The sequence below is a fragment of the Schistocerca americana genome, chromosome X (assembly GCF_021461395.2).
Source record: "Schistocerca americana isolate TAMUIC-IGC-003095 chromosome X, iqSchAmer2.1, whole genome shotgun sequence".
Lineage (NCBI taxonomy): Eukaryota > Metazoa > Arthropoda > Insecta > Orthoptera > Acrididae > Schistocerca > Schistocerca americana.
Genome location: NC_060130.1, coordinates 586,937,233 through 586,956,155, shown reverse-complemented (window position 1 = coordinate 586,956,155; position 18,923 = coordinate 586,937,233). Strand labels below are relative to the sequence as shown.

Here is an 18,923-nt window from a genome sequence, read left to right as displayed (position 1 = left end):
CATTGAAAATGGGAAATGCTGGATCATTAATAACCGGTGTAACCGCGAGAATGTTGTATGTAAGCATGCAAACGTGCATGCATTGTTTTGCACAGATGCCGGATGTCAGCTTGTGCGACGCACTTCTATGGCCGTTGCACTTGGTCACTACAGGGGCGTTTAATGCTGTGTGTGGATGACGCTGGAGTTGTCGTCCGATGATGTTTCATATGTGCTCCATTGGAGACGGATCAGGTGATCGAGCAGGCCAAGACAACATGTCAACACTGCCGATCATCTGAGGTTACAACAGGGTATGTGGGCGAGCATTATCCTGTTGGAAAACAACTCCTGGAATCACAACAGGTCGAATCACCAGATTGACGTACAAATTTGCTGTCACGTTGTGTGGGATAACCAGGAGAGTGCTTCTGCTGTCATACGAAACCTCACCCAAGACCATAACTCTAGGTATAGGTCTAGTGCGTCTAGCACACAGATACGTTGGTTGCAGGCCCACAACTGGCCTCCTAACCAGCACACTGCCATCAATGCCACCAAATTTGATTAGCAAACACAACATCCCTCCAGTAAGCTCTCACTTGACACAAGTGTAGTCACAGGTGACGGTGGTATGGCGTCCGTGGACTGCACGCTACAGAGCGTCTGGCTCAGAGCTGCTTTTGAAGTAGCCGATCTGTCACAGTTCGTTGTCACTGTGGAGCCAAGTGCTGCTCAAATTGCTGCTGCAGATGCAGTACGAAGTGCCAGAGGCATACGCCGAACACGCTGGTCTTACCTTTCAGTAGTCCCACGTAGTCTTCCGGAGCCCGGTCGTCTTTTGACCGTACATGCTCGTGACCACCGCTGCCAGCAATCATGTACATTGGCTACATTCCTGCCAAGTCTTTCTGCAGTGTCACAGAAGGAACATTGAGCTTCTCGTAGCCTTATTACACGACCTCATTCAACTCAGTGAGGTGTCGATAATGGCGTCTTTGTCGCCTTAAAGACATTCTTGACTGACATTAACTCACCACGTTCAGCCTGAAAGACAACTAACGCTCACGACCGTCAGAGGGTTTACTTAAAGCGAACCTGACTTGCATCCTCAAAGTGGCGCTACTACCGCCACTCTTACGCGACTGGCGCGAAATTTGAATAGACGTCTCTCAGAGGTAGAAAAACGCCTACCAACTTTCTTTAATGTCGCACCATTCCTTCTTGGTGGGCAGTGTATCCATGATATCACAGCTCATTGTGGCGTTCTCTACATATCCGTCGCTACGCGACAAGGTACAAGTACACTCCCAAGAATACAATACACACATTTATCTGTGTCGGTAGTGCAGAATTCGCTCTCCTTGCACTATTGAACCCTTCAGATGCACATAGTTCAGCAGTAACTTTCGCGGCCTCTTATTTGTGCGGGTAATTCCTTTTAGTGGGTCCTGCTGCATCCATCACTAAGTTTTACTTCCACAGTAACTTTACAGACGAAGATATTCTTTGAGCTCCAAATGTTTCGATGATGTTGTATCCGGTAGCTCTAGATAAACTTGGCAGATTTTCAACTGTTGTCAGGGATTCTAGCAGAATGGATGAACATCACGGTAAATCAACAATTTACCGCTACGACTGCAGACGTGTTGAGGCCTCAGAGCATTTCGAGGCAAGGTAAAGTTAAAGATGAAAACAGAAGATAACACCACTGCGTTACAACGGAGTCAGAAACAAGATCTGGAAATTAGATGTTTATTTTAGGGTGTTCATATTATTTTGACCAGTCCCGGTATATCTTTTGCCAATCATTGTTAGTGCAGCTTATTTACTAAATTTTGCTTATTGTATCTTTCAGTAAATTTGGGAAACGAGTGGTTTCTTTTGTAAGATTCACTAATAAATGAGATAAATATTTGAAATTAGAGGGAGGAGGGTGGTGATAAGGTGATGATGAAATATGGACTAATTTTCATGTGGTTGGTTCATGTTAGACATCTTGCACGTAAATACTGTTTTGTAGTGACACACATGTTTATAATCAGATTATTTACCGTCTGATGTCGTGTATATTATTATAATTATTATAATTAAATGTTTCACGTTTTCTCAGCAACTGCTCGGTACAAGTCACCATAGCTTCACACCCGGACTCTTTGCGTGACGAAAGCAGCAGAGAACCTGTACTGTAAGGTTTTGAAATTTTGCGGTAGGATTGTTACAGTAACGAAAGTGAGATGAAGTTAGGGATTATAGCTGTGATGGAACTGCGTTGTTAACATTAAATGTTATCGTTTACTCTTGGTATTACTGTAACTCAAAACTTACATTTATGGTTCCTTAAAAATGAAGTACTTCACGGTAACTTTCTTTGAAGAAACATTTTTCATTGGCTATTTCTTTGGCCGAAATTTAATGGTAGTGATTCTTATCACCAGTGGGTTCTTTTTATGACTAAAGGTAAAGTACAGGGTGTATGAAAAAGAATCATTCGATTTGGCACGTCTATATTGCTGAAACTAATAAACATATACAATGAATTTTGTTTTTTGATGAAGGGGAAACTCGAAGTTTTATCTTTTCATAGGTGTTCAATATGCCCCCCTTGAAATGCACGGCATATGTCAATGCGGTATTCAAATTATTTATATGTGAATATGGTATCTGTTCTTTCCAACTTGTCCGAGAGAATATATACATGAGAGAGAGAGAGAGAGAGAGAGAGAGAGAGAGAGAGAGAGAGAGAGTGTGTGTTAAGGCTCACTGGCCATTTGACTATCTTCTGTACGGATGCACAAACAGTGCCCGAACTCTTACGGGAATCCGCAAAAAGCCACGAGTAATGAGTGTAATGAGTGTAATGGGCAGGGGCACTATCAATATAACGCGGGACAATAAGTTGGGATTGTGGGCCTCACGGGAGGCGTGCCGGAGATAAGACCGTGCAGTCGCACTATCCTCTGTGTCCTCGGTGGCTCAGGTGGATAGAGCGTCTGCCATGTAAGCAGGAGATCCCGGGTTCGAGTCTCGGTCGGAGCACACATTTTCGACTGTCCCCGTTGGCGTATATCAACGCATGTATGCAGCTAAGCGTAGTGATTTCATTGTAATTCAAATTATTCCCACACTGCAGTGAGCATGTGTTGAGTTACAGCTTTCACAGCTGCTGTTATGGGGTATCTCAGTTCTTTCTTTCATTCATTGTTGTTGGTAATGGAGGCACATAAACAGTGTCTTATAAACCCTCATAAGAAATAATCACATGTAGTCAGGTTCGGTGACCATGCAGGCCAGTAATGTGAGGCTGAATGATTTAATCCAGTGCGACCGGTCTGTGGCGCCTTGCCACGGTTTGCGGGGCTTCCCCCGTCGGAGGTTCAAGTTCTCCCTTGGGCATGGGTGTGTGTGTTGTCCTTAGTGATTAAGTAGTGTGTAAGCCTAGGGACCGATGACCTCAGCGGTTTGGTCCCATAGAACTTACCACAAATTTCCAGTGCGACCGATCCATCATTCAGTAATCCTTTGATTTAAAAATTCCTGCTTTGTCAGATGCCAGTGTGGCGATGCCCCATCCTGATGGTAAATTAAGTAGTTCGAATCAGTCTTCATCTGTGGAAAAAGAAAGTTCTCAGGCATAACGAGATGCTGTGCTTCCTGTAACAATGTTCTCGGCAAAGAAAAATGGACTATACCCCTTTTCCTGTGAAAATGCACAAAACGCATTAAATTTTGGAGAATCCTTCTCACGTTGTACAACTTCATGTTGTTCCGTACCGGCCGGCCGCGGTGGTCTAGCGGTTCTAGGCGCTCACTCCGGAACCGCGCGACTGCTACGGTCGCAGGTTCGAATCCTGCCTCGGGCGTGTATGTGTGTGATGCCCTTAGGTTAGTTAGGTTTAAGTAGTTCTAAGTTCTAGGGGACTGATGACCACAGATGTTAAGTCCCATAGTGCTCAGAGCCTTTTTTGTTCCGTACCCCATATTCTCGCATTATGACAGTTGTTCACCTTTCCATTTAAATGGAATGTTTCCTAGTCACTAAACACTAAGTCTGGAAGAAAACTGTCATCCTCCATCTTGCCAAGAACGAAATTAGAGAACGTCACACGTAGTTGTTTGACGCCTTCACGAAGAGCTTGCAATAGCTGAATTTTTTATGGCTTCTTGTGTAAATGTCGACGCAACACACGCCGGACGGACATCGGGGGCGTGTTAAGCTGCCGAGCTGAACGGCGAACGGATTTCTACGGACTCCTTGTGGAACTATGGCGGAGCGCGGCGATTTGCCTTTACACAGCCAACCTGTTTCTCGGAATTGTTCATGCCATCGTCTAATGTTCTGCGCTGTAGGAAGATTCACACCATACCTAGTACGAAAGTCACGCACTGCGTAAAACATAGAACACCACTATTTTTTACTAGAACTGAAGTGGGAGCACACTGCTGCTACCTAGCGGGAACCATCTAAAAATTTGAGTTTTCTCTTTCCAACAGTACGTTGTTCACGCTTGTATCTCAAATAACATAATAGTTATGATTTTTTAAAAAAATGGGCTTATTCTTTTTTATACACGCTGTATACAAAAACAAAGTATATATGCGAAGCCATCATTTTCATTGAAAAAATAGCATAGCAACCAGTCACAGTGTTTCAAGATTATTAATCTAATGGCGATTTACTAGCAACACCTTTCGAGCTATTAGTGCTCATTATCAGGCATCGAGGTATATAACAAATATTACTTACAGTGCTAATACTACTAACTAGATTATCGCAAATTTGTTGATCTGTCAGGGTCTTCATCAGGTCTAGGACGTATGTCCAACTCAGTAGCCAGTGGACGTATGTGCAAGTGTCATATATCGTGGCAAATCAACAAATCAGTAGTAATGTAGTTAGTAGTATTAGTACCGAAAACCATACTAAAGTTATATTACGCCTCGATGCCTGATGAGCATTAGTGGTTCGAAACGCGTCGCTAATAAATTCATGTCTCAAGATTAATAGTCATAAATATTGTGACTGCTTGCGGTACAGACATACTACCAGGGGTCGAACAAATGTATGGAAATCCCGTGAGAAATTCGCACGTGAACATAGATCGGATTCTAGACGACCCTGCAGGATGCAATGTTGTATTTCACAATGAACGGCACGACAATGTCCAATGCGGTTGTGAGTGCACTGTGTCGGAGCTAAGTGAATTAGAACGTGCGAAAATATTGTTGGTGCTTCCATAACTAAGGTAGCCGAAGTGTTTGATGTTCCAAGAGACACCGTTTCGAAGATACATACCGCGTACAGATAAACCGGAAAAACACAATTCACAATGCGAAAGGACGTGTGTGTTGAGCGATTGTGGCAGATGGTCATAGAAGACAATTGTGACTAAAAATAAGAAGACCGCAGCTAGAAAAGTCACTGCGGAGCTGAATGTCGCATTCGCGAACGCTGTCACCTCTAAAACAACACGAAGGGTGCTCCATAAGCAGAGAACTACAAGGCGAACTGGAATGCCAAAACCAATCGTTACTGTTGCAAATGACCGTAACGGGAAAACGTGGTGCCGAAGTTATAAAACATGGACTATTGAGCAGTGGGAGAAAGTCATTTGGTCGGATGATTCTTGCTCCACAATGTTTATGACATCTGGCCGAGTCTACGGGCGATTTGGGCAGCCTGTACCACTTTGGCCGATTGGATCCATCCCATTTTACAATGTTTGTTCCCCAACGGTGGTGATGTGTTCAAAGATGACAGGGCTCCTGTTCACACAGCTGGAATCGCCAAGGACTGGTTTTGTGAACACGAAGATGAATTGTTGCATCTCCCGCGGTCACTACAGTCACATGCTCTCAATGTTATTGATTCATTGTAGCCTGCTGTGGTGAGCAGGGTGCGTCATAGCTATCCACGTGCATCATCGTTACCTGAAATCGCCACTATTTTGCAGGAATAATGGTATAATATTCCCTTGAAAGTAATTCAAAATCTGTATTTTTTCCTTTTTTAGACGACCGGAAGCTGTTTCGAATACCATCGGGTTTTCTTCACCGTATTAGGCTTCGTAATGGTTGTGTGTTATTCGTGTTTCCATATTTTTGTCCACCTCATGTATATCCTTCATTAAAATACAGGCAGGTAAACTAATTTACCAAAATGGATGATTATGTGTAACACACATCTTCGTACGTTATTTGGTTATGTATTTGTGTGTCGGTTGGTATTTGCATACATTTAGAGCTACATCATCGGCAGTTCAAATGAATACAAGTTGAAATATTATGGATAGTTAGATTTTGGAGATAATGTAAAAACATTATTGGTCCCAAATTTCACTACACGAAGAAAGTTAAATCAAAAACATGCTTAGTTTCTAGCGACACAGCTGTACCAATAGAAGCAGCTGCGTACACAAGCAAATATTGAGCAAAGGTACATCTAGCAACTGGTTTTCCATCTAAATTACATTTCACAGTAATAAAAGGATCCACTGACAATGGTGCAACAGCAGTGGGTCTTGCCTGATAAAATAATCTGTATTTGGTCCGAATCAGTAGTTTATCATTTACAGTGATACAAATATAGCCAGTGGTGCTGTCAGAATGTAACTTCAGAGGTGTGAGAACGTAGTTTTTCGCGGCGACAATCTTGGATAAATGTTTCTAGGTTTTCTTACCGTGTCAGTGTTCCAGGAATTTATAAAATTCCTTGGGAATGTGGTTGCAGTTACGTTGGTCAGTACGTACTATGCTTTCAGAACGCTGCACAGAGCACCGATGCCACATTAAATATCGCGATTCTGATAAATCGCAGAACTCATCCATATGAAGATTAGAAGGTGTCTGAAAAGTTCATTGAATGGTGTCAGAAAATAAAGGAAACGAGAGTTAGACACAAATTACCTTTACTGGACTTCAAAGTAATCGCCAACACCCTCCTGAAATCGGTTCTGAAGCTGTTGTGAAGCAAACGCTTCTTGTGGAATCACATTATTACAGGAGATACTTGGTGCTACCATTACGTACACCAGTCAGTGGCATGCTGTTGATCGTTGTCCCCGTCTACCTCGGATACAAATCCTTGATGGCTAAGCCCCTGCTGTCGGAAAAAGGCGATCAACACCATCTTAGTCTTGGGATTTTGTCAGTCGACTTTTTTTGAGAGGCGAGGAAGACGATTAACACCATACCATTGACTGTGGCTTGGTCTCCGGATCGTGTTGGTAGTACCAGGTTCCGTCTCTTGGAATGATGCGGATATCCAACAACACGCGATCACGGTTCTTCGAACGACTGTACAAGAAGCGTCTGTTGACAGTTTACAACAGCTTTATAACTTATGTCAGAAGTGTGTTGTAGCTAATGGTGACCACTTTGAGGGTCAGTAAAGGTATTTTGTTTCAAATTCTTTTTTCCTTCATTTTCTGAGATTATTCAGCGAACTTTTCGGATGCACGTTGTATTTCCTATCGCTCAGGTACCATAGTCGTACAAAATTTCTAAAATGAACTATGATACATTTTCGGATATTATGCCTTTTTCGGTGATAAGTGACGTTTATAATATGGCGGCAAAACACAAAACTTACGACAGGTAGTCCTTCGTACACTTGGTATAAAAAGTGTTTAAAACTTGTGGTACAATCGAGAACATTGCCCAGCACGAGTGGACTGTAATTTAAATAAATAAATAAATAAATAAATAATCATAGCACCTGCAATCCTCAAACGGGTAAGACCATCAGCAACAGAGTACTCATTCCGGTGTTGGTTTAACGAGACCACCACCTCAACGTGCAGTCAGTTGCTAATCTGATTACGTGCCAGTGATATGAGTTTTATTACAGTTCACTCGCACTGAACAGTGTTTCCGTTTCTACTAATTTTAAACTGTTGTTATAGCGAACGTACCCAAGTCTACTTGTAGTAAGTTTTGGCTTTTGAGCGCCATATGCTAGTGGCTGGACGTAAACTAAAATCCGAAAATGGCATAATAGCCCAAACTGGACGATAGTGAAAAATCAACAATTATCACAGCCGATAGCGGAAATGTTGTCATTTCATCATACGACTGTTTGATGGATCGAAAATCTTGTTCCGTGCAGCTACCCTTTCAGATAAAAATATGGACCAACTTTAACCAGGACATACACCCTTAGTGGTGCATGTAAACGGGCACTCTATGCTGAAAGGTCACAGAGAAATACCTCAGTTACGTACCATCTAACACAAACAGCACCTCTACTTATGTCCCTCCATCACAGATGTCCGTGCAATCTCCGTTAGAATCTGGAACGTCAATAACTTAGTGACGTCTCCATGACACAGTTCGTCCAACTGCGTACGAAAGTACCAAACGGCTTATTAGTAAGACACCTGAATAGTTACGATGACGATGGATGAAGTCGTTGAAAGGTATAGCATACAAGCAAATCTGACGCGGCAAGAACACCGAGAAATATTATCAGAGTTTTTACTAGGGGTTTATGGTGCGGGACGGTTTAGCCAGCACTGGCAAAGTATCGCCGAGGTCTGTCTAGGGACGGCTACGTGAAAGCGGCCTGGCGCCTCACTGTGTGCAGAGTTCGATGCTGATGGAGAGCAACAAGGGCAGCGCGACGGAGGGCGTCGCGGTGGCGGCAGCGGCGACGCCGACGCCGACAGCGGTAGCGCCAGCAGCGTCGACGGTGGCAGTGGCGGGGGCGGGTGCGGGGACGGCGCCGGCCTGCCTGCTGTCCACCCTGGCCGAGCACGGCTCGCTGTCCGACTCCGGCATCTCGGACTCGGGCTCCGAGCACGAGCTGTGCGAGCGCGAGCGCCGCCTGGCGACGCTGCGCAGTCTGGCGCGACACCTCATGGCCGTGCTGCCCGCCGGCAGCCACGCGCTTCTCACCGTCTCCAAGGTAACTCCGCCTTCACCTATATGTTACTGCACGTGCATTTTCCCCTCTTTAACGTGAAATAAGGCGGCGTTTCTTTACTCTGCAGTCCGTAGGTCTGAGCAGTAAAGCATCGATTATCCGAAAGCGTTCCAGTTGGCAAATTCAAATTTGTACGCGTGCCGTATAAAAATAGGCAGACACCTATTAGTGGACATTAGTACAGGGTGTGTCCATTCTTCGCCTTTGAGGATTTGGACTCTGCCGGAGATACTTCTAGTGAGGTGTCTCCGTAGAGGAATGGCAGCACATTCTTCCTCAGGAGCCGAATGCAGAGAAGGTAGTGATGTCGAACGCTGGCGTCTGGAGCAGAGTCGACGCTCTAATTTGTCCCAAAGGTGATCCACTGCGTTCAGATCGCGACTCAGGGAAATGTTTTTGTCCACAAATCATTTCATCACAGGTGATGCTTCATGACAGGGTGCATTCTCATGCAGATACAAATAACTGTCTCAGAACTGTCCCTCTGTTGTAAGCAGTACACGATATTGTAAAATGAGTTCAAATCCATCCGCATTTAGAATTTCCTTAAGTGCAGTGAAGAACCACACTCTAATAACGAAAAACGCCCCCATACCGAACACCACATACTTCACACTTCACTGTTGGTACTGCACATGATGGGAGGTGACCTTCTCCATCAGACTGTCACATGGTGTAGTGTGAGTCATTACTCCAAATCACTCTTTTCTAGTTAGCTACTGTAATGTGGCGTAGCTCTTTAAGCCACCACAAATGTCGCTTAGCACAGAATACAGAATTGTGTGGCATACGAGGACCTGCTCGACCATTGTACCCCGTTCCTGCCGCTGATTTCGTGCATGCCGAAGGAAATTTGCATTCTCCTCCTTAACACAGGCATTGCAATATCGTAACCTTTCATACTGGCTGGTCTGCCTCTCGTGACATCTAGTGGTCAGTTCCGCATTGCACGGCGGTGGCCGGATACTTTTGATCAGATAGTGTAGAAGTTCCTTTGGCACGGGCTGGCCAGTTAGACTGTTTCCCGCTCCCTGTCTACCAACCGACATTGCACCTGATGTGTGTTCACGTCTCAACCTTCACTTGTCTCATGTCATGCTATTGTGCCATTTGCAATGTCGCTAAACGTAAACGCTTTATCCTTAGTATTTCCGATGAATTTTATGTTATTGACGAGTTGAAGAACGCTGTGTACATAGCGGCAGAAGCTTGGAGCTACTGTGAAGGACGATGTAGTAGGAAATGTTTGGAACCAGCCTCTTGTTTCAGATACACTTAAAGAGCCGCGAGACAGCCAATTTGATCGTCCTGATTACAAGATCTTGAGATAGGTAAAATTCAATCAGAAAAAATATTCGGGACTGGCTGATAGGTGATATTGATGACAATGGATATCAAAAACTGGCACTCGATGAAATAACTTCCAGTGTCATAGATCATCATCAGGACCCTTGCGACGACTAGAAAATGCGAAGCGCCAACTACTATACTGAAAAAAACATCGTCCGGTGAGAAAGGCTTTCACTGCCTTGGAACGGGCGAGAGGCGGTTAGAACAAGAGGAGGAAGGAGTTGTCCGATTGTTGTTTTTAAAGTCTTCGCAAAGAATATCGAAAAAACAAACAAACCAGTCTCTGCTCTGAATCAAAAACAAAATTTTAGACTACTGTTTCTAAATTGTAGACCTACTTTAGTGACAGTTTTGAAGTTTTCAAACTTTGTCTACACAGTTGTCTTACTAGGAAGACATATGATACAAATTATATATGTAGACTTTCGTTTTAGTTAAAATGTTTTTTGTTTCTTATTCTTATGAATATTGGTACATGCCGGCCGTAGTGGCCGTGCGGTTAAAGGCGCTGCAGTCTGGAACCGCAAGACCGCTACGGTCGCAGGTTCGAATCCTGCCTCGGGCATGGATGTTTGTGATGTCCTTAGGTTAGTTAGGTTTAACTAGTTCTAAGTTCTAGGGGACTAATGACCTCAGCAGTTGAGTCCCATAGTGCTCAGAGCCAATATTGGTACATATTCGTAAATGATCGATTATCCGATAAGAGTGATTCGAAACATCTCGCCCCCTTCCCTCCCTCCCTCAGTTGTTTCGGCTAATCGATGCTTTACTGTAAAAATTCTTGGCAGCAGCATTCCAGTAACGAGCCTTAATGTTCACATTACAAAATTCCGCTTTGCGAAAAGGCTCTTAGTTCTATTTTCAGTCACGTGCAATTTTTATCAGATTTATTACTATGCGCCGTTAACGCTTTCAGCTCAGTAAGAAGCCCACATCTCGTGGTCGTGCGGTAGCGTTCTCGCTTCCCACGCCCGGGTTCCCGGGTTCGATTCCCGGCGGGGTCAGGGATTTTCTCTGCCTCGTGATGGCTGGGTGTTGTGTGCTGTCCTTAGGTTAGTTAGGTTTAAGTAGTTCTAAGTTCTAGGGGACTGATGACCATAGATGTTAAGTCCCATAGTGCTCAGAGCCATTTGAACCATTTTTTTGAAGGGTCGAGGGGTTAATATAATTGCATAAGAAACAGCACAGGTTTCATAGTAAAAGGAAAAGCGATAGATGATAGATAGATAAATGGGCTGAAATATGGAGGGTATCATTTGCAGTAAATGTAGCTGAACATATTAACATAACCAGAACTGAACTAAGCCACACAAGAAAATGGGTGGTTTCATCAAGTCAGTATTAGCGTTAGATTATCATAGATATATTAATGACACATCTGTAGAATATTTGGTGAGAGCGTCGTACGTACCACGTATTTAGGAGAAAACTAAGAGGAAACGGTCGACAGTAAAATAAGACATTGTAAAGGAAAAAACTTGTGTGATCAACGGTGAGGTTATTACAGGTTGTCGATAGTAGAAGATATTAACTGAAGGAGTGAAGTGCCTCACTAAATGAGATGCGCATCTTTAGCATATTCAAAATGGACCTATGTTTTCCGCGGTTTTCAGTCGGTCTAGAGGAGATATCAGGAGCACTTTGCATAAGGGGCTATTCGATAAAAATTCATACACTGCTCAGTAACGTAGAATACAACAAAGGCGGTAATAATGAAAATTAAGTATTGTGATGTATGGTGAAAAAACTATATGTATAATCTCTGTGTAGCTCCAGCTCAACAGAAATGTAGAACGGATGTCAACTGAGTCAGTGAGCCGACCGGTGTGGCCGAGCGGTTCTAGGTGCTTCAGTCTGGAACCGCGCGACCGCTACGGTCGCAGGTTCGAATCATGCCTCGGGCGTGGATGTGTGTGATGTCCTTAGGTTAGTTAGGTTTAAGTAGTTCTAAGTTCTAGGCGACTGATGACCCCAGATGTTGAGTCCCATAGTGCTCAGAGCCATTTGAACCGTTTTGAACTGAGTCAGTGAGCCATTAATACTGCGAACCATCAGATCGACAATTGCTTAAGACGTCGTGAAATCTGAACTGCTCTGTTTAGCAGCTGGAAGGTGATTATGTTTAGGCATTTTATGTTATGTTGTGATTATGATGTTTCAAGTGAGAATTTTTGTTGCTGTGAACTCACGTAAGTACAAGTACTGAAGTGTGGTGTAATTTGTTTCCAACTAGTCGACGGGCTTCATGTGTGTAACAGCGTGTCCTGAGGTGTCAACCATCTACAGGAAGGATCTTCAGTGTCTTCAGCAAACCAGTTGCTTGTTGACGCAACTGCGGTGGCAGGTGATCCCCTCTCACACGTACAACTGATTGCAGCCTGGGGCGGCTCCAGTGGCTTAAGCTTCGCCGTTAAAGGCGAAATGAGATTTTTATAGTGGTATTTTGATAAGTAAATTAGAAGAATTATAAGGTAGCGGTTTTATCTCTTTTCTAACTTTTTAGCGACTGGAGCCGCTCCTGCATTGATAAACGTATTAATCGTTTGTCAGAAAAAATACTCTTGTAATACCTGGCTGTAGAATCAGTTCTGTCAGTGTTGCATGCAGTACAGTTGTTGCGCATCTGTCTGTCGCTGTAAATAACATTTCCTCTAACGGAAGGACTAATTGGTTTATCATTTGGATGTGGCAGGTACTTGCAAAAGAGACAGCGATCATTTAAAGTTATCGAAAGCTTGCACAGTGCTTGAAAAACAAGCGACCAACTTTTTCTTTCGAACACTGTGGATGATACTGCCATTTCTAAAACTGATAGTAAGCTGTGTGTCAAAAATATCTCGTTGGGATCTGCTTCTGCAAGAACGTTTCTGAATAATCTAGAAGTACTGCTGTAAATGTTGCTGACAGGAACAAAATATGGAATATCCCTTGTTCAGGCTTGAGTTGCCGAACTGGAAACACTACATTGAAATGAAGTGGCTGAACGTTAACCTTAAATCTGATACGGCAACATTGTACTCATTAGCGATGTACCCATTGTAATGAATGTTCGTGACCAGCTGAAAATATCAACCGGAGGTTGAACGTGGATCCCTGCGGACAGCTCGCTGCCAGTGACGCCATCCTAGCGAACCTCACATTCCTCTTGAAGGTTTCAAGAAAGAATCGCGGCATCGTTGGAACCTCTGTTGAGTTGGAAACGGCCCAGTGACAAGTTGCAACTCAGTGTTCGGATAGCGGAATTCGTAGCACATTGGCTGCAGGAGGCCAGAGTGCGAGCTGAACTACCGGCCTATTAAACATTTCTAAGTTGTAAAAAAAAAAAAAATTATAATTAAAGCACATTTTTGCTTTTCATGCAATGATGTTACTTCCCGCCGTTTTTTGTTCGCTTTCTCTCTTAAGAAGCAAGATTTGAAATAAATCTGCGTTGCAGGAATGATAGGTAACGTAATCTAAAAAGCTGTAGTATGTTTCCTGAACTGCGTCACACAGATGCCATACAGCGGTTTCCTACAACTAATTGTAAATTCTGCTTGTGCAGACGGTGACGGCCGTTCCCGTCAGAGCACCGTGCGTCTGGCTAACGTCTACATTCATAGATTCTGGTCGCTCTGTGGTTCTTATGCTTGCGTAGTAAAAGCTTCAAAATATAGTTATCTGAAAACGACAGTGTTGTTAAGAATGAGATCCAGTACTAGCTCTTCGACTTAAGAAAGAAGTGACACAAAGACTCGTTACCAGTATGTGCCCATCTTTAAAGCCAGATAATTTTGCACTTGTATCAGTCTTACTGCATAACTGTTTGATGCTGTGGCAGCTATATCCGTATGTGCAGTGTATAACAGAAACGAGGCAGTAGGACGGAGAAACGTTGCAGCAATTTTGACTCGTGTATTTTGTGTCGATGCGCCGACATCTCTAGGGTTGTATCACTTTAAAGTTTGTACATAAGCCGCCCTCACACGGTATATGAAAGCTAACGTAAAAATGGTGCGGGATGAATTGAGTTGCGTCATATCGTAGGAATATCACTTTGCGTCAAATTCGTAAGAAGTCCTGTCAGATTTCGGCAAATCACTACAGAACATGAACCAGATTGACGATTGTTTTCTACGTCACACGCTGAATCGCCATATTGGAATACAGCTCACTAATCTAAATTGTCATATTTGGTGGCTTTTGTATTAGAACTTGCAAAGAATCAAACATGCTGCTTCAGTGCTTCACAATATTGAAAATACATACAAGATGCGTTTTTCGTACAATTTTTTACAATAAAATGTCAGATAATGGTATGTCAGTGGTTAAAAGGCCTACTATATATGTAAATGCAAAGGTGTGGGATGCGGATTATAAACGTGTCCAGATGTTTTAATCAACCAATGGAAACAATCTGACCCAAAATAGCTGGACACCTATTAGTGTACATTAATGTGGGATGTGTGCACATTTCGTCATTATGACGGATTGAATTCTGCTGAAGACGTTTTCAGTGAGGTGTCTGAACGTCTGCAGAGAAATGGCGGCCCATTCTTCCTTAAGAGCCGAAACCAGATAGGGTAGTGATGTTGAACGTTGAGGTGTGGAGCGAAGTCGACGTTCTAACGCGTCCCAAAGATGTTCCTTTATGCTCAGTTAGATACTCTGGGGAGGCCAGCCAATTTCAGGAATGTTATTGCCCATAAATCATTGCCTATACGGTGCACTGTTATGCTGATGCAATCAGTGACAGTCTCTGAACGGTTCACCTCCTCCGTACTTCACTGCTGGCACTACAACTTACGGCAGGCATTTGTCAAACCCTTCCATCGGATTCACGCAGGGTATAACGTGATTCATCACTCAAAATTATTCGTTTCCAGTCATCCAGTGCCCAGGGGCGTCGCTCTTCACACTACCTCAACCTTCATTTAGCACCGACTACAGAAATACGGGGATCTGCTCTACCATTGTACCCCATTCTTTTGAACTCGCTGCGCACAGTTATTCTGCTGGCTGGAGCGTTGGTAGCATTTTAGGAGCTTAAGTGTCACTCCTCTAGCTGATTTCATGCAATTTTATCTCGGCAATGCTCGACGATCAGTGCATGAGGTCTGCTAGGTCTTGGCTTAGCTGTGGTTGTTCATTCACGTTTTCATTTCATGAAATGTCCCTGATGGGTTGGTTACACAGGTGACATTCAATGACGGGTCTACGTTCGAAGTCACAGAGACCTGACCTATCCACTCAGCTCTTATCGGTTTTCTACCGATAACACAATATTCTTCGCCTCCATTTATACTGGCAACCCGCCTCTAGTAACGTCTAGCGGTCAATTCCGCATTACATGGGTGTATGCTGATAGTTCCGATTAGGTAGAAACGAAACTTGCCTCCCTATCTGCCAAGTTCATCTCAAACAAGCAACTTAAAACTACATACCGTGATCACGTTTGTATTATTTGTGCCACAACATATTTATTAGCACACTGCGCTATAAAGTAGGGGATCCATGTTCGATTCTTGCTTAAACATCAATTTTGACGCTTTTCGGGATTTTTCTCCGCGCAACTTTGACAGTTGTGAGTGATGTTAATATAGCTATTTCGCGCAGGTACGTTTTCAGAAGCAAAATCTGTATGGTTGGCGCGTCAGATGTAGCCGATAACCGCGTTTAGGTAGCGTTACAGTCGCAGCTTCGTGACGAGCATATCCTGTGTGATGGTTTCCAAGCGCTGACCGACCTCGCTGCAAACGTCATCCGTGTGCTGGCCCGCATTAGTTTTCTTGTCGCCGTCTTTTCTAAAACTTCAGAGAAAATTAATTATGAGAGACCCATAGCACACTGGCCTACTGACGGATTGCTGCTATATTAGTTGCCCAAGGCGTCAGTTAGACGGCCGTATTTACAGACTCCCAGACTGGACAGGTTTTCTGGAGGCAAGTGTTTCTTGTTTCGTGAGTTCAGTACTGGCTTGTAGGACGACCATATTTAATCATCATCATATGCCGACAAGAGTGTGATTATGAAATAATACGAAATATTATGACTGGCAGTCATCGGCACATCTGAAACGTGGTGGTTACGTTCACCGTAATAGTAATCTTGTTGTTATCTTCATTATGGGAGCTGTTCATTATTCTAGTGGTCCCGTGACATGGAAAACAAGCTTTCCAGTTCTAAATTCACAAACTAAAACTATTACCGACATTAATATCAAACGAATTGTATTTGCTGTGCAGCTCAAATGCCACTCTGATAAGGTGTTCTATTATTAACTTTCTTCTGCCTCTGTACTAAGCTGATGGCTTTCATCCATGTATATTTGGTCGATATTCACTGTAACTTCCATGTTTGGCGACGGAACTATTGTGTTCAGTTACAAATGATAGTTGTATATAAAGTTTAATAAGAGAAATTTCTTTCGGCCTTAGAAGGAAAAAAAAACTAATTGCCAGTTGGTTCTAATTTCTTCTGTGAGTAACTAATACGTTAGTATTATAGATACAAATAGAGGTGGCAGTGCTTCGCACAGGGACAAAATCCGTGATAATGGAAAGTTTCTGCTACTATGAGGTGACGTTCGTACTGCATCCCTTTCACTAAATTACTTGTTATTCTCAGAACAGTCCATCAGCCCCAAAGAAAACGTACTCTATGCTCGTACACTTAAGGATTAGAAGAATAGCGACTAATTTCGTCGCAGAAAGGTTCTTCGTTTATGTTATACATCAGAATGACAGTTTTGATGGACTCTAATACGCTTTTCATGCCGACAATTTTTCAGTCGGATTTGATTAATCGTTGCACATTGATGCGTGAGGAATGGCTTCGGTAAAACGAGGTAGGAAAATTTGTCATAGACAAGGACTTCCGTGCATGCGCTTATGTGTACTTGTTTGTGCTCACGTCATGTAGTGTTCGTGCTTTGATTAACGCTTCATGTGATGTCTTGCTTTCTTTTTGTTCTTCATAAATTATAGATCTTATATATAAATTACAGATCTTAAATGTGTGGCGGGGGCGGAGGGGGGGGGATTCAGGTTTGGTCACATCGATATTTTTTTGCTATGTAAATATACAGGGTGAGCCATCGAAGATGGTAACATGAAATAATTATGCAGAAGTAGGATTTACACTGTTTTCGACAAGTAATCGTATGCGGTGAGACTAGTATTTTGAAGTAAGGTCAGTAGTAACACTGCTTTCATTGCATTAGAAACCACCCAAAAAGAAATATTAACTGTTTGTATGTTTGATATGTTGTGCGATAAAAATTTCTCTCAGGGAGGTGGAAATACACTAACGGAAAAAACTCGCAGCACCAAGGAGTAGTTGTGCGACATTAACAAAAGTTGGTAGGGGTGTTCCTACATCTGAAAGATGTCTGTTCACATTTCGCGCCAGTCGTATAAGGGTGGCGCTAGTAGCGCCACTGTGAGGATGCAAATCAGGTTTGGTTCAAGTAAACACTGTACCGGTCGTGAGCGTCAATTATCTTTGAGATTGGACATGGTGAGTTGATGTTAGTAAAGAATGCCGTAAAGGTGACAAAGACGCCATTATCAACACATCACTGAGTTTGAACGAGGTCATGTAATAGGGCTACGAGAAGCTGGATGTTCCTTCTGCTGTACTGCAGAAAGACTTGGCAGGAATGTAACCAATGTACGTGATTGTTGGCAGTGGTGGTCACGAGCGTGTACGGTCACAAGAAGCCCGGGCTCCGGTCGACCACGAGGCCTCTGGTGCGTCGTACTACATCTGCAACAGCAATTTGAGCGCTACTTGGCATCACAGTGACAAAACGAAGTGTTAAAAATCGGGTACTTGAAGGAGAGCTCCGAGCCAGACGCTCTGTAACGTGCATTCCACTGACCCTAAACCACCCCCATTTGCGACTACATTATTGTCAAGCGAGAGCTCATTGGACGGCAAGGCGAAGGTCTGATGTGTTATCTGATGAAAACTTGTGGCAGTGATTGGCCGTGTGTTGGTTAGAAGCAAGCCAGTTGTGGGGTGCAACTAACCTATCTGCGCGCTGGACACACTGGACCTATACCCAGAGTTGCCGTCTTGGATGCGATTTCGTATGAGAGCAGAAGCACTGTCGTGGTTATCCCGCTTCATTCTGGTGATTCGACCTGTTGTGCAGCCATTCATGAACAGCATTCCAGGAGGGATTTCCAACAGGATAATGCTCGCCCACATACCGCCGTTGTAACCTAGCATGGTCGACAGTGTGTTGACATGTTGTCTTGGCCTACGCGATCATCAGCTCTGTCTCCAGTCGAGCATATATGGAACATCATTGGACGACAGCTCCAGCGTCATCCACAAACGCCATTAACTGTCCCTGTATTGACCGCCCAAGTGCAACAGGCGTGGAACTCCTATCAACGAATTGACACCAGGCACCTGCACAACACAGTGCTTGCATTCTGGCGGTTGCACTGGTTATTAATGTACATTTGCAGTAGTTTATCGCGCGCTTACATTAACCTGCGATCTTTCTGTGTTAATCTCGTCAATATGTTATCTAGACAAATGCATTCCCGAAATTTGATGCCTCTGCATTAGTAATTTTTTGGTGTTGCGATTCCTTCTCCGTTAGTGTGTGATAAATGTGAAGGTCAAATCTGCTGACCAGTGTAGGTCTTCCTTCGTTATCCGATGTTTACGTGGAAAA

General features: G+C 43.5%; 1 protein-coding gene across 1 annotated transcript in view; it reads left to right on the top strand.

The window, feature by feature from the left end:
• The first annotated feature begins 8,721 nt into the window (after positions 1-8,721).
• LOC124554951 overlaps positions 8,722-18,923 on the top strand; it is a 32,117-nt gene continuing 21,915 nt past the window's right edge. The window contains exon 1 of the mRNA XM_047128649.1: positions 8,722-8,884. Within this exon, the coding sequence (XP_046984605.1) occupies positions 8,837-8,884 (48 nt within the window). The 5' untranslated portion in view covers positions 8,722-8,836. The remainder of the gene's footprint in view (positions 8,885-18,923) is intronic.